General features: G+C 35.4%; 1 protein-coding gene across 8 annotated transcripts; it reads right to left on the minus strand.

Moving 5' to 3' along the window:
- Nucleotides 1–103: 103 nt before the first annotated feature.
- Nucleotides 104–21275, minus strand: terb1 (telomere repeat binding bouquet formation protein 1). 8 transcript variants are annotated; one of them, XM_069181261.1, is made up of 22 exons: nucleotides 21195–21275; nucleotides 19440–19519; nucleotides 18701–18811; nucleotides 18223–18351; nucleotides 15958–16116; nucleotides 15508–15568; nucleotides 14664–14779; nucleotides 13314–13436; nucleotides 12395–12547; nucleotides 11908–12039; nucleotides 11396–11521; nucleotides 10988–11112; nucleotides 10230–10535; nucleotides 9580–9863; nucleotides 8159–8232; nucleotides 7862–7960; nucleotides 6575–6745; nucleotides 5350–5430; nucleotides 5199–5240; nucleotides 1612–1694; nucleotides 987–1193; nucleotides 104–663 (listed from the first exon to the last, which is right to left on the minus strand). In XM_069181261.1, the coding sequence occupies exons 2-22, from the start codon at nucleotides 19477–19479 to the stop codon at nucleotides 646–648; spliced, it is 2640 nt and encodes an 879-aa protein (XP_069037362.1). In that variant the 5' UTR covers nucleotides 19480–19519; nucleotides 21195–21275; the 3' UTR covers nucleotides 104–645. The 8 variants fall into 8 exon arrangements, with proteins under 8 accessions (XP_069037362.1, XP_069037361.1, XP_069037367.1 ...); XM_069181260.1 differs by lacking the exon at nucleotides 21195–21275 and adding an exon at nucleotides 20862–20984; XM_069181266.1 differs by lacking the exon at nucleotides 21195–21275 and adding an exon at nucleotides 20835–20983 and having other exon boundaries at nucleotides 987–1034.
- Between the last annotated feature and the right edge of the window lie 24 nt (nucleotides 21276–21299).

Raw genomic sequence — 21299 nt, forward strand, 5'->3', positions numbered from 1 at the left:
ATTCAAGAGCATTGTGTTGGCATAAAGGAACACAAAGTGTGCTATGGTCTGCTCTTAATTATGAATTGGGAAAAAAAAACATTTAAAATATTTTCCTTTCATTTACATCTTGAACATTTATTTAGGGAACCATGAACTGAATTTTAATTAAATCACTGGGGAGAAGAAAATTATGTAATTCTACACAAAGACCTTCAACAAACGTTTTTCACACAAGACATTGGTCTGACCAGTAAAAATGACTAAAACCACTGCACTGAATTTAGTCAAACACAACATCATAGCACAACTGGCTGTTTAAATATCAGATCATAGCAATGCCACACTGGAGTAAAGGGAGGTCACATGTTCTTTGTTCTAGAAAAAAGCATCCAAAGAGTTGGCCACAACTGTCTTACCTTTTAATTAAAATAGGAATCCCCCCTTTAGTTATTAAAAAAAAAGTTTTTCCTACTTCACAAACAAATCTTATATACCATCAGATAACGGAAGTTGTCTTTCAAACAATGGAATAGTTTTACCTCCATTAAAAGTGTATAAAACAATTAAAAGCTAGACATTATACTTCACAAGGTTAAGCATACCATTTTAAATAGTGTGCAATATCCTTTACAGTGTAGTATTCTCTGATGTTTTTAAGTGACTTCAGTCTTGTTTTTCCTTCTGCAAAAGACAAAACAACATCACAACCAAATTTACCACAGACGTTTCCAGTCTGTTAAGCATTATCATTGAGCACTGCAGTGTTTTTATTCTTCCTGTAAAACCCTAAAGTACCACCAGTCAATGAACCATTTCTGTTTAATGTGTATTTTTTCTGTTAATTAAGAAATAATTTGTTTCTGAATACTGCACAGGTAGAAAAAGCACCAAAATATCCAACAAAAAAGCAAAGCTATGTAAATATTTAATATTTATCACAAACCTTGAACACAAAATTTCTAAAATGTACAAATATGACTGTTACAGAAATAATGTGGACTTACTTGTAATTTGCTGTATTTCTTTGCCAAGTCTACATTTGTCCGTCCACTCTGAAAAGGATAGGACCAAAGTATTGAATTCCAGCGAGGACCCAGTTTCTTCACTCCATCCAACAAATACTGCACTTCCTTCTCAGTGAAGTTCTTTCTTTGCCTTCTTGTAGCTACCTGTGTCCTGGCTGACTCACTGAAACAAGGCTCTATCGATTCCTAACAAAAATAACTCTCCTTAGAGTTTCCTTTGCCATACTTTTAACAAAAAGGGGGCGTATTAAACTTTAACATGCTTGCCTCATGTTGTTCTGAATATACCTTACCTCTAAAAAGCAAAACAGAACTTCTTGGGATTTTTTGTAATGCTGGTTTACATTTCAAGTTTCAGATTTTTGTACTTCAGTTTACTGCAAGTTCTTTTAAGATGTGTTAGTATTTGCAAAGAAAAAACATGCCAAATTCTCTTATCTTTCAGTGTTTAAATATCAATGTGAAAAGCCAGCTGACCAGAAAGAATCTAGTATGAAAATTATAAAACATTCATAAATCACTCCCTAAAAAAAACTAATGAAGTTTGTAATACTCTCTCAAGCCACAAAGAAAAGTAATACTAAAATTATTTTAAATTAATTACATCAGATGAATAGGTGTTCCCATTCTCTTTCTCCTGGCAATCAGCAGCAATTGGTCTTCTCCCATTTTGTATCCAGTTCAAGCCTGTATTTAACAAAATACAAAAAAACAAGAATTCCAAAATAAAAAATACACCTACAGAAACAAGTCAAGTATAAACGATAGATATACCCCGATGACCAACTATAGTATGTGCATTTCCATTGGATACTGAGTGAAGTAAATGCTTATCTAGAGGCTTCAAGGCAAGTTGATGACACATTAGGTGAGGACTGAATAAATCATTTTAAAAAGTAATTTTATAAAAGTATACCAAGAAGTTTAAAACACACCAAATGTATATTATATTTTTGAGATGATCACATTTCAGTTTTTTCTCAGAAATGATCCAAATCTTTGACAGATGTCATGTTGAATTTAACACTTTTGTTTACTAATTTTGTTTCCGTTTTCAACTCTACACCCAGCTGTCAACTTCATTTTAAGTTTACAGTGTAATCACAGATAGTAATTTCTGCTATAGTGCAATAACTGTATTCTTATTGAAATTTGGAGGTACAGAACGTGAAATGAAGACAGCACCATGACCGACATCTTCTTTTTGGCACAAACTGCCATATTATGCATTATGTGTTATTTTAGAATAATATTGTTTTAGTGTGCTAATCACATTAAGTTAATAAAGAATAAATGAAAATATTAACTAATAGAATGCAGCTTTGAGAATTTTGTCTTCATCTTTAAGGAAAGAAATGCGTATGGCAGAGAATGGTAATGAAGCCTGGAATTGTATTCAGCTTACTAAAGATTAATTTTATTTTGCTATTTAAAGCTGAGTAAATTCTTAACCAAAACATTGACTATTTTGTATCAGTCACATTAAACTAGAAAAAACAGAAAGAAAGGAATGGGGAAGGAGCCTGGTGGAAGAGGCCATTGAAAAGCAAAACCTATTTTACCCATACATTCATTTTCTAACAACTTTATCCATAGAAGGTTGTGGGGGAACCAGACCCTGAACCGAAAAGCAACAAGTGCACACGCTCACATGAGGGCCAGTGTTTTCCATATGCCAATTAACATACCAGTCTGTCCTTAAAGTGTGGAGCCCCCAGAGGAAACCGACGTGAACATGGGGGACATACAGACTCCACACAGACAGCACCCTGGGTCCAGAATTGAACCCAGGTCCCCAGTGCCACAAGGCATCAATGCCAACTACTGCACCACCATGACACCCCATTTTAACCATTTTAGGAAAATATTTTTAACCAACCATGGTTTTAAAGTAACTTTAAGTAACAAAAATAAACATTTTATAACATATAGAGACCAATTTCAAATTCTAGAATATTTTATACCAAACTGTACGGTATGTTACATTCTCAAAACGTGTGTTATAGCAAAACTCTTTATGTTCAATTTCGGCAATTTTCTACTTCTAAAAGCGTTTTGGTTTAAAAAAAACTTATAGAAACTGTATTGTTGGTTAAGGGCTGTACTCATGTTTTGAAGCAATCACATCTTAACTGCATAATGCATTTTATTTCAAAACCTTCTTCTTAAGACTGAGTGCAAATCGGGCAACCTTAATTTTGTTTTCTTAAAACCTCATTGATGTTCAAGGCTCCAAAGCTTTATGAGTTCTTAATTATGGCCTCAACATAGTCTGTAAAGAAGACAAAAAATAATAATAATTTTCTTGGCTATACACTGAAACTTGAAGGAGCCAAAAAGGAAGTGTTACTCTGGCATCTTGTTTTCAGAACAGTACCAAATTATATCCTTCCATTTAAAAATCCACTGGACTTAATTATGCAAATAATAAAAAAATCAATCAATATAGTCACAAATAAAATCATTCCTGAAATATAATTGTTTTGAGTTGAAATTCACTGGGAGTAAAATAAACCATTGAATTTTAAGTCTGATTCAATTCAGTTCAAAATACTTTATCTATCCCCAGGGGGGAATTTAAGATTACGAATGATATATGAATGCATATAAGCTAAAACAATAAAACTGAACCAAATTGTATTGAGACATAGCAATCCTTTCATTAGTAAAGGTATAAAAATAAAGCATTTATATAACACCTTCAGAAGTCATAGTTTATAAGTGCCTCACAATACAAAACAGCACAAAACAAAATAAAAGAGAATGGGCAGATTTTTTTAATGCAATAGGGTGCACTTTCTCCAAGAGCAGGCATTCAAGATCCTTTCATCATCACAGCTGGGCCCCTTGGACCACCTGCTCCCCACACAATTTGAGAGGAACTCTTATTGAAAATCCACTACTAATTTACTTGAAACCCTTCCTGAAAACATTACATCATCTGATCTGCCTGCTATCAGCACATGCTGCAAAAGCAATGAACAATGTGTGTAAATAACATACGCTGTATATACTGTATATTGACTGCCAAAGATTAAACCAGTATTCCTAGGTCACCTTGAGCCAATAAAGTTGATCATGTGCAGACTTGTGATATCTGGTGGAAAGACTTTGAGTTGTGCCCTTCAAAAGCTCCAAGAGTTACAGATTAGTGCTGTTGTACATTAAATATGTTTAATCGTGTACTTCCGTAAAGGAGAAATTTCTTAATGTCAGGACAGAATTAGAAAACTATGACAATTCAAATAATTATAGATTTCATGCTAAAACAACAGTATTATCATAACTGCTTTCAATTTTAGATTTAAATTTTTTTACATTTTTTTTTTAATAATATAAAGCATTTACTATCTAATTACATTAGTTACATCCCTAATGCACTTTAACCCATCATTTGTCCTGGCCTTTTGTCATATCAAAATGAATCATGGCAACAGCTATTTATTTTAATAAACTAAATATATTTTTTTTCTTTTTAATGTAATTAAAATTGTAGATCAATCAGAGCTGAGAACGAGTGATTAGAAATCAATAGGAAACATTAATAAAACCATTGACAATAAGTAAAATGCTAAATATACTCTAAATATTGTACCTTGACCTTGGTTTTCAAGGCACTATTGAAACTTGCAAATCACAATCCTGGTTACTTAAAATTGAAACTGTCATTGTGAATAATTTATAAATTAAGAGCCCCAGTATGATTGCTCCTGTGTTGCTATGTGGATCGTCCGCTTCAGAAGGCTTTGCATTACAATCTGTCTCAGCCTCTCATGCTACTGTCTGAGCTACGGATGTCTGGAACATTTCCACAGGTATGCTGCTGAATACATTCAGTATAAAAAACACAGGATTCACAGACATAAAAGTTCCAAACTTATATTCATGTCTGAATTAAATTAATGAAAAACAGATACAGCACAGACTTAGAAAAAAATCTAAATAAAATGCTTATCTAAATGTCATACAACATTAAAGTTCTGGTTTTAGTGTGAAAGTCTGTCAGGACACACTGAAAGTGATGTGTTATAAAAAACGTTTTTTATGTTTCCAGTCTTGCTACATCACTGGCGTGATTACACAATAACTTTCTTTTGGTGTGGGTGTAACATTCATTCTCTTCGATAATATTTTAAAATAAATTGATACAGTATACACAAATAATATATGCTCTTACATAACTAGTTTTACCTTTGGAAATAAAAGACTTTTTTACAGGAGTCAAAGTAATCCCTGGAGAAAAAAAGAAACAAATGGTAAATGTAAAACAATAAAACTAAAAACTTACATGTTATATTAATATACAGTATACATATATTCAAAGAGAAAATAACTCTCTTACACTTTCCCTCTGCCTTATCACATAGGTTTTTAGGATATTTCTTGAAAGATGTCTGTTTTTTCAATGGTGTCAGTGAGATTTCTAGGGAGAAAAAGATGAAACGCAAATTGGATTGCATTATTATAAGCAAATCACACTGAGTTTCAAAAGAGTGTTAAATGCTTTTAAAATAAATTTATTTTTCTTCATGCTCAATATAAGACCTCCTGCTTTTCAAGTTTTTAGCCCAGTCATTTCATGACAAATCCTCTCAGTGAAGCATAATAACCAGACCACCACAGAACTGAACTACAAGCTGTCTTTAAATAGCCTGCAGGAACTAATTTTTCACTAGCCATCTTGAATGTGAGTAGCATTTTAAGTAACTATAATTGAATTACATTTAATAATGTATACTTACAAAGCTGAATCAATGTTGCATTGCAGATTTAAAAAAAAACTATTAAAATTCATTGTGGTCTACTAATGCTTTTAGTTCCAACAGGAATATTTTTTAAAGTATACTGTGTAATAAATCCTTACCCATAACTTTCAACAATACACATGAGAAAAATAAGAGAAACATGATGATAATGCATTATAGAATGCTAAAAAGTTATTTTCTGAAAGAGACACTTTATACTGTACATTGAATTATGGGAACATATTCTAGACAAGCTTCTATTTTATTGAACAGCATTCAATTAGGTTAACCCACAGCATACAAGTCCTTGAAGTTTTGTATGTCAGTGTGCATGAAATCCTCCACTTGATATTGCAAATCCACTACAGCAGACCTACTTTCTACTTGGAGTCAGGGCTCAAAAGCACTTTGTAAGCACCCACCCTACAGTTTTAAAATAAAACCCACTACATCTTACATTCTTTGAAGTGATATACAAGTGACCGATGTAAATCTCCTGCAAAAATATTACTAGCTATACTGAAACTAATATATTCAAAGGTACAGCCATTCCGTAAAAGCTGACAGCCTTATAGTGTAATGACTTCAACAGCTCTCGTTTTAAGTTCCCTGTAGATATTATGTTCACAAAGGTTAGTGTTGTTTAAAGTGCACTGTTACCAATAACCAGTCCCCATGTTTGCCTTTAGAAACCATGCTGAGGTGAAACAGCTCATGTGTCAGTTTACAAAGCTCTATCTCAGGCTAAAGTGAAACCAAAGAACAATTAAAACACAACAGGAACTTCAAAACTCCTACAAGCATATACTGTACATTCCTTACGTCTATAGGAATCCAATTTGTTTCTTTTCTGTTCTAATAACTTTCCGATTCCCTTTTTGTATCTATCCTCCGCTTCCAAAAGTACCATATGCCTCTCACATTTGTACTGGCACGATCGGAGGATCTGGCTGAAATTCCTACTGTTCAGAGCACGGACACCTGTCACACAGCCTGATGGGGAAAACAAACAAAGATCTTGCCACTGTTTTGTAGTTTAGAAAAATATCTCACTAGTCACGTTACACATCGATTGCATTACAACTTTATGCATAATATAAGTCTTACACTTTTAATCTTTAAAAAAATTATAACTTTAAAGACATTTGAAAATCCCTCCCCCTTTTAAAATTGCATTTTATCACATAACTCTTCTGAAGTTTTGTCACAAGTTGTGGTGCAGATGGTATGAAGTCACATATTTTGCTAGCCCATATTGCTGTATTTTCCTGGAAAGTCCTATCTGACCACAAGGCATTCCCATATTAGAACAACCTTCTTATATGAACATAATTGTGTTCAACGGGCACCCTTGCTGACAGGCAATAGGATTATTTCCCGCAGCCTGCTGTCTTTAGGGATTTAACTTCAATGAGTCTGCTGCAGAAAGACGAAAATCAACCACATGCTGTGTTATGTAAACATTACGGCGTTATGGCATCTGTGTAACAAACAGTGGGCCGTTTTCCTTAACTGTATCTGAAAACAATATCCTAACCTTAGACCATGCCACAGCAGCTAGGCCAGAGTTAATTCTGGTTACAGTATGAGTAACCAGCAGAGTGACTGTCCCTTGGGTGGCATGCATGTAAGGGTTGCCCCCAGAGATGCTGGTCCCCACTTGAATAGCTGGGTGTACTGGAGAATATGGGTTAAATTACCCTGCTCAAAGGTACAGTGTAATAGCAGTGTCTAGAGGAGAGTGGGACCCATTACTTGCCTGTTGTGAATCTAAAGACTTATCCAATACTCTTAGGATACTGTTTATGTTAAAAAAGGCTGACAATTTGTTATTTTTGAACCTGGACAAAAGGATTCTAATGCCATAGTGTGTATTATAACACTGAAGTCTATGATTGTATTTTCTGAGGTCCGTGAAACGTCCAGAAATAAAATAAATGTACAAAATGTATTTGCAGAAATAAAATAAAGTTACAAAACTTCACAAGCTTTCTAAAATATTTTAGGAAAAAATACATATTTTTGAGAAGTAAAGAACCTCAATAGAAGACTAACGGTACACTGTTCTTCTCCTTATTGTTCTTATTTGTTTATATTTATAAGACTTACCTGAGCATCGAAAGTTTTTATATTTATTCACAGATGCTGGTGTTTTCAGGATATTGCTTATTTCATTGTCAAGAATTTCTGAACATATGACAATGGGATCTGTAACCAAAAATCTGTGTCAATGCGTGTCCTAGGTACTTCAGGTGTTCAGAAATGACATGTCGTCAGTTATGAAAGTAACTGATGAGTATCAAGTTCATACACCACATTTAATTTAATAATTTATTCAATATGAATTTTACGAAACACAATGACAATTGTTGACATAAAAATAATTATTTAGGGAACAAATATTACCTTTGACAGACACAATTTTCTTCTGTTTTTTATCAATATTCAAGAGTGGAGCTGGGTGTTTGAAAACAACTTGCCTAAAACACGGTGGAACAAAGGTATACATTTCCTTAAAATGCTCTTGTTGTTCATGTCTATTAAAATCTCTTAAGCAGATCTAAAAAATATCAAGTGGAATAGCAGAAATATAGTACTGAAAATATTGCTGATATGTTGTATAATGTACACAGTATTCAAAAGGTGGCCCATATTTCACAAATATTAACAAAAAAAGATACAACTACTGTATTTACACTTTACATTTTTACTCATCATCCAATAGTATAAATGGAATATTTGGACACTTGTTTGGAGAGAGAGAGTGGCCTGGCCAATGCAGTTGCACTGCACACTGAGCTTGCAAAGAAGAACAAGCAGTTGAGCAGCATTTTCTCTGTAAGCTGAGGCTGTAACTTCAGTCCCTCCCAACGAACTGTGCATATTCAGCTACACAACTATACAACTGCAGTGACAGCTGCATTGAATAATTTTCTTAACATGTCACTTACAGAATCTTGTTCACATCAAGCCATGCAAAAGTAACGACAGGTTATGTCAGGTAAGACAGACATTACTCAGCTGGAGACATAACCCAAATTTTAAGGTAATGTTCAAATGCAAAACTGTCAGAACATTTAGGTCACTCTGCGTTACCCGGTGCTGCGCCTTCAAAAACAACCATGACACTTCATACAATTCTACCAAACAGAAGCAAAATATTCTAGCTCAGACAACATCTTTAATCTATAAATAGATGTTAAATGTTGAGACAAATCCTTAGTGAAGATTCATTTATTTAAGAAGGCCACATTATTAAAAAGAATGACCAACTAACATGTCAAATGTGCGGAGCTCCGATTATGATTGGAATATAATACCTTATATTCGAAAGGTATTAAACTCCCATTCATTTATTGATAATTACTGAATAAAGTTAATGCAGAGTATAGCTCCTGGTTGACAATATATACACTTGTTTTTCATAATTCACAGAGACAATCAGTCTGTCTATATTCAGCTGAGGTCGTTAAATTTGTTCTGCATTCATGTTCAATAAATTTATGCTGACTGATTTTAAATACAGATTATACTATTGCTCAACTACAATGGGATATAAACAGTCATCTGCAATGAACATCACAATTTGAATTCTTCATGGTTTAATTGGGATGAACCAACACTCCCATGATTCATGTTATGCAAGATATATTGGTAAAGTAATATATCTATAAAAGACTAAATAATTTTAATATATTAACTTTATACAGTATTTTAGTAGATCAGTACTAGTACTCTACTCAGAACTGCAACAAATCTATAAGCACTTCTGTGTACCCGCATAAATAATAATCAAGCTGCTGCTTATGTTTCTATAGTGAGAATACCTTTGCGAGTCCCTAGCAGGGTATCTGTGATCTCTGTCCTGCTCTCTTAATGTCTCTGGCTGTCCCAAAACAGGCAGTGAGGTTGGCAGACTGCTCTTCCTCTTCAATGCACCACAACTGATGTTGTGTTTCTTATAGTCTCCAGAGCAGACAGCTCCACCCTGTGGCTCTGATGTTCCACTGCTCCTGCCCACTTCTTCTCTGTTCACAGAATAGTGCTGTGCTGCAGGGTTGCTTGCAGCACCTTGTTGTTCTTTGTTAGCCCAGATTATTTGGCCTTGGTCCTGGTTACACAACATTATGGAATAACTGCATTTATTGTGTTTAAGAAAAAAATTCAATTTTGATTGCAGGTGAGTATTATGCTGGAAAAGTTCCTTAGTTGGAACTAAAAGTCCACTCTCGGTAACAATCTATTAGAGTACTCAATTCATTTGTCACAGAGATCTTGTGCTGCTAACCAGAACAACTGCCAAGTACATGCTTATTTTAACAGCTCTAGTTATCTGAACATGGCCAAGATGAAGAACACAATGTAAAAAAGTTACAACCAAAGGATAAGAACCTTCATGACAGGAAAGAATGTCAATTTCTCTGCAATGTACCACATAGAAAACGTATATGACTATATGATCCTGTAGTTCCCTTACCATATGAACCTTTTGGTCCCTTGTCTGACTTCCAATTATTCCATTTGTTTCTTTCCCTGTGCCTTTTGGTGCAGTATAATCTGAAGCACGTTCTCTATTCGCCTTCACGGTTTTATACCACTGGAAGAGCCTGTCCCTCTCCTCATCGCTCCCTTTCGCAGTCCTGTACGGGGCCTCCACAGGCAGCTGCAAGGGAGAGTTCTGTCTCACCTCTGCCATCATTCCACAGCTTGACGTTTTTTGGTGTCTGGAGTTACAAAATTCATCACCTAAACTCTCAACAGACTCATCATTCCTGTGCAGGCCCTACTCAAAGGAATAAAAGGCAATACATCTATTAATCTTATTAAAATAAATTATTTTACATAATTAATAATTATAGACTATATTAATAATAACATATTTTAGTCTTATTAATCTTCAAAAATAAGATGTGACAGCAGTGTATTTGTTAACACTTTAACACTTTTTATTAGTAGCTAACTGATGCAAGGATTTCACCCATTTTATTTGATCTAAACTGAAAATCCTTTTAACCCTTTCCAAAAACAGAGCAATAAAGGAAAGAAAATGACCAATGTTAGCAGTAGGGTGGATGTATATTATTTGATTCAATATTATTTTGGATTATCACATTTCTATCAAAATGTTAGCTATTTACTGAAAACATACTGTAACTTGTTGACTATGTCATATACATATGGAATACCAAACATTTGAAAACATCTGAATAGACTGGTGAAAAGATGCTGGCTCACCTCAGAGTACTGCTTTTTTATTGCATCAAACCTCCTTAACATTTCTTCTGCTGACGTCTTATAGCTATCCAGTTCATTTCTGCTATCCCAGGATTGACTATTCAGGCCCACTGCTAGTTTTTCAGCTTCAAGGAAAAAATAATAAATGTCTCCATATGAGGAAATTATGCTCTACTGCAAATACTGTACAGTGTAAAAAGTGTTACAAAATATTATACCAAGAAATGCCTGTAAAGTCCAAAAAACAGATATTTTGTTTAGAACTAAGGATCAATTTCAGCTGAGCTAAAAGTTAATATTTCTATTAATATTGTTTTAAAAATGTATACTACAAATTATTACAATAAGGTACACAGGCAATGTTTCAATTAAAAAACATTATAAAAATCCTGCTTGCCCTCTGCTTACTGATTTGTTTGCAGGTCTGAAGCACAAAAGTAGCAGCCTTTTTCACTTCCTCTTCCTGAGGCTCAGTCAGTAACTGAATCATCTTGGGCAGGCCACCACTCTGCAACAGCTGGACCTGGTGCTCCTCTTCAAAAGAGAATAACTCATTTCATTAAAGGGGATTTGAGAAGACAAAAAGATGGACAACTCAACTGGATATCTGAAAGCAAAGCTGAGCCTTTGTCACACTTTTTTATTTACCAAAATGACAATGACATACAATAACCAGTGAAGCACAAGTTAACATTTTCAATATTAAATGCAAATAACAGCAGTCTCTTTATTTCAACCAAGAATTAGGTCCACAGTTCAAATTAAGTATTTTTCAGAGAAAGGTATGCCTCTAACACATATGCAAAAAACATGAGATGGTATGCTTATCATGATACTCTTCAGGTGACACCATACTGTATGTGCCTGTTCAATCTCATTCTTCGAAGCTTCTAAATTGAAAGTTTTTCTGTCACACTTACCACAGGCTTCAGCACAATAACCAAGAGTGAGCACAATGCATAACAGGTCTTGTGGATCCAACGTTGTACATGAAAGCAGGGACAGAAGCCTGGGAACCAGCCGATACTGAGACAGGCCCGAGCCAAGGGGAGCTGATGGCAAATGGCAAAAAATCCCAACATTAAAAACTGAAGATTTTAAAACAAAAATTAACAGGAAACTGCTGCTTTTGTCTATACTGTATTTGAAGATGTGAAACTAAAAACAGAGTGCTGAAAATGCAGAGATACTTTGATCATAGTTGCAAAGTGCAGTACAGAATTAATCACAACTTGTAATGCAAAACAAGAGGCAATGGATTTCTTCTTTCTAATCCAGAAATTCTAAAATTCCTGATTTTACTATTTATCCAAACCCAAGTACAGCTTGAAAAAGATTATTTTAATAATGTCTCTGTCACCAAAAGATATAGTGAAAATTACTGAGCTATTTTATTTCCCAGCTCACCATTATCTGCTATGCAAGCGCACAGGGTCTTTGTCATCATGATGGCAAGATCACAGGCAGAGGGGCTCCTGTTTGACTGGCTGGCCTGTTGCACTAGGGCCTGTACCAGAGTGACCAATCCTCCAGATGTGGCAAAGCACCTCTGTGCACAGGCTACAGGGGTGAGAGAGGAATGGCAAAGATTAACTGTAGAAAAAAAATACATTTCAATCTAACATCTCTCCAAAGAGAGATAAAAGAGGTTCTGTTTTCAAACAAAACTGTAATCATGTTATGTAAAAATCCCAACAGTGCACAGCAGGGAAGTTCCCAGACTTATTTTGTCTACCTTCTTTCAGAGGTTCAACCCAGTACAATAGAAAACTGTGAAATCTTTACAAACATTGAAGGTTATGTTTCTTTTAGCATTGGAAAGTCTCCCAAAATCTACACTATAAATTAGCAGAAACAGTCATTCTTTCAACAGTATCTTTAATGAATGCCAAAAAAATATTATCCTTCCTGAAACCTTCTGTAGACTGAGTGTTCCTAACTTAGAAATTGATTTTGCATTAGCAGGTTCAGCACACAAACATAAAAACATCAAATTTTGTCCACATCAGCGCTGTCAGATGAAGCAGCTCTACGGCTAATGTATTCTTGATAAAACCTGAATGGAACACAAAATGGAAAATAAGACAGTGGTGCCCCAGCTCAGCACTAAAATAAAATGTAACACTAGCATTTTTGTTCTTGGGTCAGAAAGCATGCTTTCCATACATACAGTACAGAAGCATCAGCTAACAGTACAAGTTAATACGAAATTTTGCACTGATCTATTTTATAGAATATTTGTGTCTTAAACTACTTCTAATTTTGTTTCAGAATTTATTTTAATTACAAAATATTTCTTCTGACTATCTGTATATGAGATACTTACAATTATTTGCAACAGTCAAGCCGATAAATGAACAAATGGGCTGTAATATATCTCTTCTAGTATGCTTCTGCAGCCACTCATTGGAAACTGGAAAGGCAACTGTGCATATTTGCTGGTTCTCTTCTATTGGGAAGTCAACAGGACAAACATAGGCATTTAGGTTAAAAGGTTAAAAAAGAGCAATATTTTCTGTGCCCTTTTTCCTGTAAGGGAAGTCATATGCATTATAAATCAATCAGAAACTAAAAGGGAAAATGTGACAGCAGGAACAGCCAGCAAGCACACGATGGCTACAAGTGTTAAAAAATTTAAAAGACCGCAGCAACGAAATATAATTTACTTAAACACAAGGGGACCCTTCATGGCAGCTTTGTCTGCAGTCTACTTAAAATGTATCATATTTGACCTTCGATGTCCAGAGCAAAATATATTCATGTGGAAGGATGCAGCATGAAATGTCTGCATTGACAACATTGTGATTCACCTCTACTAGAGCTGTCAACTTGAATTTAAAATCTCACAATATCAACTGTGACCCTGGTGCAGCAAAGGGATAAAATGGACATGAACAAAGGACTATACAGTATTTTAAAATATTTTCTCTTTTTAAAATATTTTTAACACAAGCAAAATCAAATGAATAGCAGTATCATTACTTGAAAACTCTGTCATCACAGAGGAATGTTATTCTGATTACTTTTGAAGTAAAAACAGGCAAAATTCACATATACTGTACAAATAAATAAAATTAAATGGAAAAATGTAATAAATATAGGTGAAAAATAATAAACATCAATCCAGTCATTCTCAGAAAGCTGTTTATGGGTCTCGACAACCCAAAGTCTAAGAGGAAACAACGGGTGCAAGTTGGGACTACGCCCTGGACAGGAACGGGAAGAAACTGAAGCACCCACAAAAAACATGCAAACTCCACACAACAGGCACCCCACTTCAAATCAAATGCAGGATTTAAGAGCTATAAAGTGTTAAGGTCCATGCAACCATCAAGTTAATGTACTCAACAAGAGGTGTCCAAGGTGTCCAATATCAGCTTAATTGGACCAATTTAACAACTGGTTCTTTAAAGTGCTGCTTTTTAAAGAAAACTGGAAGACCTACAGACACGCCATCTCTTTAGGATCAGTATTGGACACCCCTGCTCTAAATAAACTATCACATTTCTGTCTCTAAGAATAATTTTACAAGATCGGTACTCAGAAAACGGCACATTTCCACAATTTTCTATTTAAAAATGACAACAGTCACTTGTATTAATGACATGTCAAACATGATTTTTCAAAAAGTGTTCTCTACATTTCATGGATAACAAGCTTTATTAAATTAACATACCATTCTGCGGGTTATTGACACAGCTGCACAGAGCGCTGGACACAGAAGTCCACAGGCAAAAGTACTGGCTGATGGTTGCTTGTTTTATGTTCTTTTCTGAGATTGGAAAGCATGTTCTAAGAAGCAGAAAAAACTATTGATAAAATATGCATTGTATGTAATCATTTTGCTTTACACTAACAGAAAAAGTCCATCTGAAAAGAGATGTGATCAGAGTAGTAATAATAATAATAATAATAATAATTGCTTACACTTATATAGCACTTTTCTGGACACTCCACTCAAAGCGCTTTACAGGTAATGGGGACTCTCTTCCATCACCACCAATGTGCAGCCCCACCTGGATGATGCAGCCATAGTGCACCAGAACGCTCACCACACATCAGCTCTCAGTGGGGAGGAGAGCAGAATGATGAAGCCAGTTCAGAGATGGGATTATTAGGAGGCCATGATTCGTAAGGGCCAATTGGAAATTTGGCCAGGACACCGCCAGGAAAAGAGTAGTTACACCCCTACTCTTTTCAAGAAACAACCTGGGATTTTTAATGACCACAGAGAGTCAGGACCTCAGTTTTATGTCTCATCCGAAGGACAGTGCCTGTTTTACAGTATAGTATCCCTGTCACTATACTGGGGCATTAGGACCCACATGAACTGCAGGGTGAGCACCCCCTGCTGGCCCCACTAACACCTCTTCCAGCAGAAACCTTAGTTTTTTTCCAGGAGATCTCCCATCCAGGTACTGACCAGGCTCACACCTGCTTAGCTTCAGTAGGTTGCCAGTTGTGAGTTGCAGAGTGATATAGCTGCTGGCATAATCCAGTATTATCACAATATTAGTTACCTGAATAAGTTCAATAGGATATCAATGCAGCCAGTAGTTTTAACAAGAGACTGTCCAGATTCTGAAAATAAAAGTGAAAGGCTTAACAGTTCATGAAGTATACATCAAGATATATAGTCTTCTCTTTGGCATTAACATAACATAATTACATAATCTGGGCACAATCCTTTTTAATACTGGGACCAGAATCCCAGAATCAAATCTGAGCAGAATCCTTTTCAACTCATATTTAATACTGATGAATTTAGCATAGGATAGGACAAACACCTATTAATTGAGAGGTCAGGGAGTTATTTTCCACAAATAAAGCTTGTTTGCCATTTGTTATTTTTATTTTTTTAACAGAACATTTTTACTTTAAGTTAAACATAAACTGTGCATATGGATGTTCAAAATAAATCATTCTTACTGAATAAACAATTGAAACACACCAGTTTAAGAGTGGCTTACTGTTATTGGAGACCAGTACTGAAATCATGTAGACTGCTACCCTTCTGAGGTTCAGAGAAGAGTCCTGTGAGAGTGACTGTGCTAATTCTGCAAGAAATTCTGAGTTGCACAACTCCTGCTGGCAAAATACTGCAAAAAGCAAAAGGCAAACAGATCCATCTGCCAATGAGATTAATCTTATATTTAGAATCACAAAACTAAAGGTAATTACAATAACAGATCATTCTTATTTCAATTTACAGTACCCAGTAGTCCTTGTTGATATTATTAAGGCATAATACTAATGCAATGTTATCACTTGAATGACAAGTTATTACAGAGCAACACTTATTATTGCAAGGTGCTCAACAAAACATTAAAGACAGTATACACAAATTAATATAATAAACCAAACAGAATTACATGTAAAAAATGACAAAATGAGTTTTAAGACCGCATTTAAAAATGTTGTCTGTCAACATCTAATCTGTGCTGGGAGATCATTCCACAGCCTTCAAGCAATAGAACAGTTTCCTAGTGCTCAAAGCCTTGTTTGAGTAACTGTAATAAGGCAGGAATCAGAGTGCAGATGTTGTACAGGTGTTAATGGAATTAACAATTTACTATTGTAGTGAGGAGCCAACCATTCAACAACTTAAACATTAGAAGCACGTTTTTTTACTTTTATTTTAAATTCCACAGGGAGCCAGTGCAAGAAAATTAAAGCAGGTCACATGTGTTTTAATTTTAATAAATATGTAGTATCAGGTACATAAAGATCAATTTAAGTTAAGGTTGCAAAATTCCCAGGAGTTTCCATTTCTAGTGTTGAAAAACCGAAACCTTACTATTTCAATAAATAAGTTTTAGTTATCTAATATGGGAAACAGTGCCATCTATCTTATTTTCTTTAGAAACAAATGCAACTAGACCTTGATTATGATTTATGTATACTGATGATCAAAATGGTACTTATCAGGATGTACGTTTTTTCACTGTCTAAACCTGAAATGTGAGAAAGAAAAATACAGAAAGGAATCAATATGCCCGACTTATCAACTTTATAACCTGACAAGATGCTGTGGTTAAACAAAGCATCAATGAAAGGCCACTGGGAGACCAGGGAGACCTCAGAGACATCTCATCAAGATGGACAGGGCAGTCCTCATGTGATGTTCTGGGCAAGAGTGCCAGGTTTCTACAGACCTCATTGTAGTAGATGGCAACCTGACTACAAAAGTTTGAAAACTTGTAGCTCTTCCTGTGGGTTCTGCTTGAGATGACAACAGTCCAGCACATCCTCACACTGCTCATGTAACTACAGCTTTCTTGCGAGACTAGCAAGCAAGTTATGTCAATAATGCTGATGCACTAGACACAAGCACTACTGAAAATTTGAGGGATAAGCTGAGATGACATATGGCACCTATGGCTAATAGACCAGTGAACAGGCTCTAAGAGAGGAATAAGACAGAAGTCCACCAAACAGCAGCTGCAAACTGGTACACAGCCTACATCGTAGATGTACAGCTTGTTTTGTGTCCAACAGGGGCTAAATGAGCTAGTATGTGATTTTTATAGAAACTGTTAATAAGTCTAATTTAATTTGCCTATGTCTGCTCAATAAAAAGCTTCTGCACTTGCTACAAAAGGTTTTTGATAATTTTCCTGATAATGTGAATAACAGGTTTTTATGAGTTATGAGGTTATTTTGATGCTCAGCATAATTAACTGAAATATCTATTCAAATAGGGTGGCAAGGTGCCACAGTGGTTTGCATTGCTCCCTCTCAATGCTGGGGCCACAGGTTCACTTCTGGGGCTAATATCTGTGTGAAGTTTGCATGTTCTCCCCAGGTTCGTGTGGATTTTACTCTGTGTGCATCTGTTTCCTCCTACAGTCCTAAAACATACTGGTAAGTTAACTGGCTTCTAGGAAAACTGGCCTTGGTATGAGTGTGCGTGTCTGTGTCTGTTTGCCCTGTGATGGACTGGCATTTTCCATTCACCAGTTCAGGGTGTATCCTGCCTTGCAGCTGCTGCTTGCCAGAACAGGCTCCAAATCCTCCACAACCCTGTACTGGATAAAGGAGTAAAAAAATGGATGGATCTATTCAAATAAGTTTAATATGCATTTAACCTTAATTTGTCTCCTGTCTTTAAATGTCAAAAATAGAAATAAAAATATAGAAAGAACCAAAAAAGTAACATTACAAAATTACTCAACAGGCATTACAAAGGACTAAAAAGTAAAGCAGACTATTTACAAACTGAACATGTCACATACCATTCTTCTCCGCAAATCCTCCTAAAGCAAACAGAGCTGCCTCCTTTACCTCCGAATTCTGGACAGACTTGAAAAGCTTGTACACAAACATCACACCTCCGATCTCCCGGACATAATCTACAATCCCGCCTAAAAAACAATTTAAGATGCAGTAAAGTGTTTTATACCCCAAATCTTTTTTGTCCCTAATCCACATACAAATGTCAAATACTCCTATTTTTGACAAGATATTCACAAGCTTTCACAATTCCAATATAATTTCCATCTCCACACAAAACATGAAGACAATGAAGAATGAGTGAAAAAGTCCTGTACCTTCTGAAATATTAAATGAAACAGATTTAATAATACACTTTGCATTCAAATTTATTGTGCTGTCCTTTTATAACACTGTAAGGTTCATAATAAGAGTTTTCAACACAGCAGATTTAAAAAATGCAGGACTAAGGCAAAATAGCAAAAACAGAAAAAAACTAACCGTTCTGTTGGCAGATGGAATGAATGGTAACTAGAACTTGCTTTTGAGAATGTGGGTCATCCATCTGATATTTTAGACACTCAATCAGCAAATTAATGTCTGTCTTCAACCCTGCAATTAACAAATACACTACAAGAAATAAATATGTGTACCTTTTTGGTTTAAATTTTTTTTAATATATCTTCTGGAAGGAAGTTCATACACTGAAGCATCCCAAAAAAGACCAGTATACAAAATGGCCTTACATATCTGAATAACAGAACTAAGAATTTACATCCTTTCCAAGAATTAAATGTTGTCTACTAAAAGCTGTTATTACTGCAGCTCTAAGTAAAACTCATAGCTGGATTTTAACTATTATTGTCCGGTGCTTTCAGCTGTCGCTGTTTTCTTGTGGCACTGCCAGAACAGTTTATATCACAGACACCTTCATAATTTACATTATTTCACAAATCACACGATGCTTCCTGCTTAGGGAGGCTTTTGAACAAATTGAGGTGAAAGAACCAATTTAATATAATGGACACATATGCCAGTCTATTGATTTAATCTCAGCACCAAATAAAAACACGATCCAATAACCAAGAACACGGACATCTGCCTCTGTCAGTGATGACAAGATATGGAAACATGTATCACTTCAAACTGATACAGATAACACTCCAATTACTTATTTTAATATCCAGTTAACAGAATATTGATATTTTTAATATAACATTTAGATAATACAGGATCTCACCACAGAGTTTGAGTTCCACCTCTTTGTCTGAAACATCCATCTTCCTCACCTCTTCAGGCTGAAGCCCTTACTTTACAGTACTAGAATATAGATGTTTTGTTTGAACTTCATTTTATAAATGCATACATAATCCAGCCTTTTAACATACCAGAGAATTTTTAATGTTTAAAAATACAATGCAGTCAGTCGCATTTTCAAAATTACAGATATACCTTATAATGGTCTAATACCAAATGAATCATGTTTTTGGATTAAGATCAGAAGTATTAGAAAAATATTTCAAAAGAGCCAAAAGTTAAGATATTAGACTTAACTACAGATTAAGATTTAACTACAATTTGGATCTTAATTGATTTCTGTAACCTTTTGGTCTCTCCATAAAGTTAAGATCTAAAATCCAACTGGTGTAGCTTTTTAAATCAACGCATGTTATTCTACAATTTAGGATTCTTTACCCAATTTTATTTTGGTCACTACCTTACAAAAATGATGAGCCACTCAGCTGATACACCTCCCCCAGAACAAAGGAATGTCCAATTTCTAACAACCCAGAAGAATTTGAATATTTGTAGAACTGAACAGAGATGTTCAAAACTCAAGCCTACTCATTTGTTCAGAATCAACAGAGAACCTCAAACCAAATGGACACGAGAGGAGGTAGCACTTAAAAGTACGGGGCAGGGGGAGTACGGGACAAGCTACTGTAGTCGGCCAAGTGGGCCGATACCCTGTATTCTTCCCAGAGAAGACCGTCAAGATCCCGGACCAACTGGCTACTTGCACCCATAAGAGCTCAACGGGTCCAAGGGTCTCCCTTCTAACACTTTCTTATGGCCTCGGGCGTAGGCTCGTTTAGAGTGAAAACGCACTCTTCATTGTTATTAGAGCCGAAGTACTCGCTTATTTACAAGTAACGTACACAATAAAAACACTCAACAACTTAAGGAACACGCATACACTCAACTCGGTCTTATCTTCGGAGAAGTGTATGTTAAAGGTATAACCTGAGTTAAACAGAAAACGTATTGTTTTGAACTTTTTTACCATAAGTCCGATAACTCGCGATGCATTTTCTGCCTGACTTTAAACGTTACAAAGAAGCAACACGACACCTGTACCCTCCCCAAATGTGGGTTTCATAAACCGAAAGCCTCCGAGATGTAAAACGTCACACCGTGATTATGTAAATCGAGGCCTTCTTTTAAATGTCTCGAAATTTCCGAAAACAAATAAAATAATTAACTAATTGGTAAGGTTAGAAAGTTCGACATCTGATCACTTCGGTTACCTTTTCTTTAAATCAATTAGAAAAGCTATCAGCTGCATATTAACAGTATTTTATTCAAACATTTAGGTGCCGTTTTTTTAAATTAATCTAATATTCGAATACTTAACCCATTTCGACCACAACCGCAACCTCACCCATCACGGCGCAGGTCTGTTTCCCGCCCAGTGGAGTTTCTGTAACGTCATCCTACTGTAGATCTAAATCATATTATTATTAGCTTTGTCGATGAACACGAACGGAAGAATTTCTTTGCGTATTTATTTGGACTTCGCCCAACTGGGTTTTTTTTTACTTTCCCATAACGAGTACCCTAAAACGTTTGCCTATTAAAACAGTCCAGAATATAAAGGTTCAGTTTACAGTTCGTTCTTAAATAAAACACAAAGGTTGGTTCAATCCGTTTCGTTTATTTACAGCTGACAGAATGCATTGGACTCCTTATGATTGGTCCATGTACTGTAGTTTACCTCTTGAAAATACACCATCCATATATCATCATTGCAAGTTTTCCTCCTCCGTAGAGAAATCCATTAGCTGCTCAACTGCCGATTTTCAAAAATATAAAAAAGCGT

The sequence above is a fragment of the Lepisosteus oculatus genome, chromosome 20 (assembly GCF_040954835.1).
Source record: "Lepisosteus oculatus isolate fLepOcu1 chromosome 20, fLepOcu1.hap2, whole genome shotgun sequence".
Classification (NCBI taxonomy): Eukaryota; Metazoa; Chordata; class Actinopteri; order Semionotiformes; family Lepisosteidae; genus Lepisosteus; species Lepisosteus oculatus.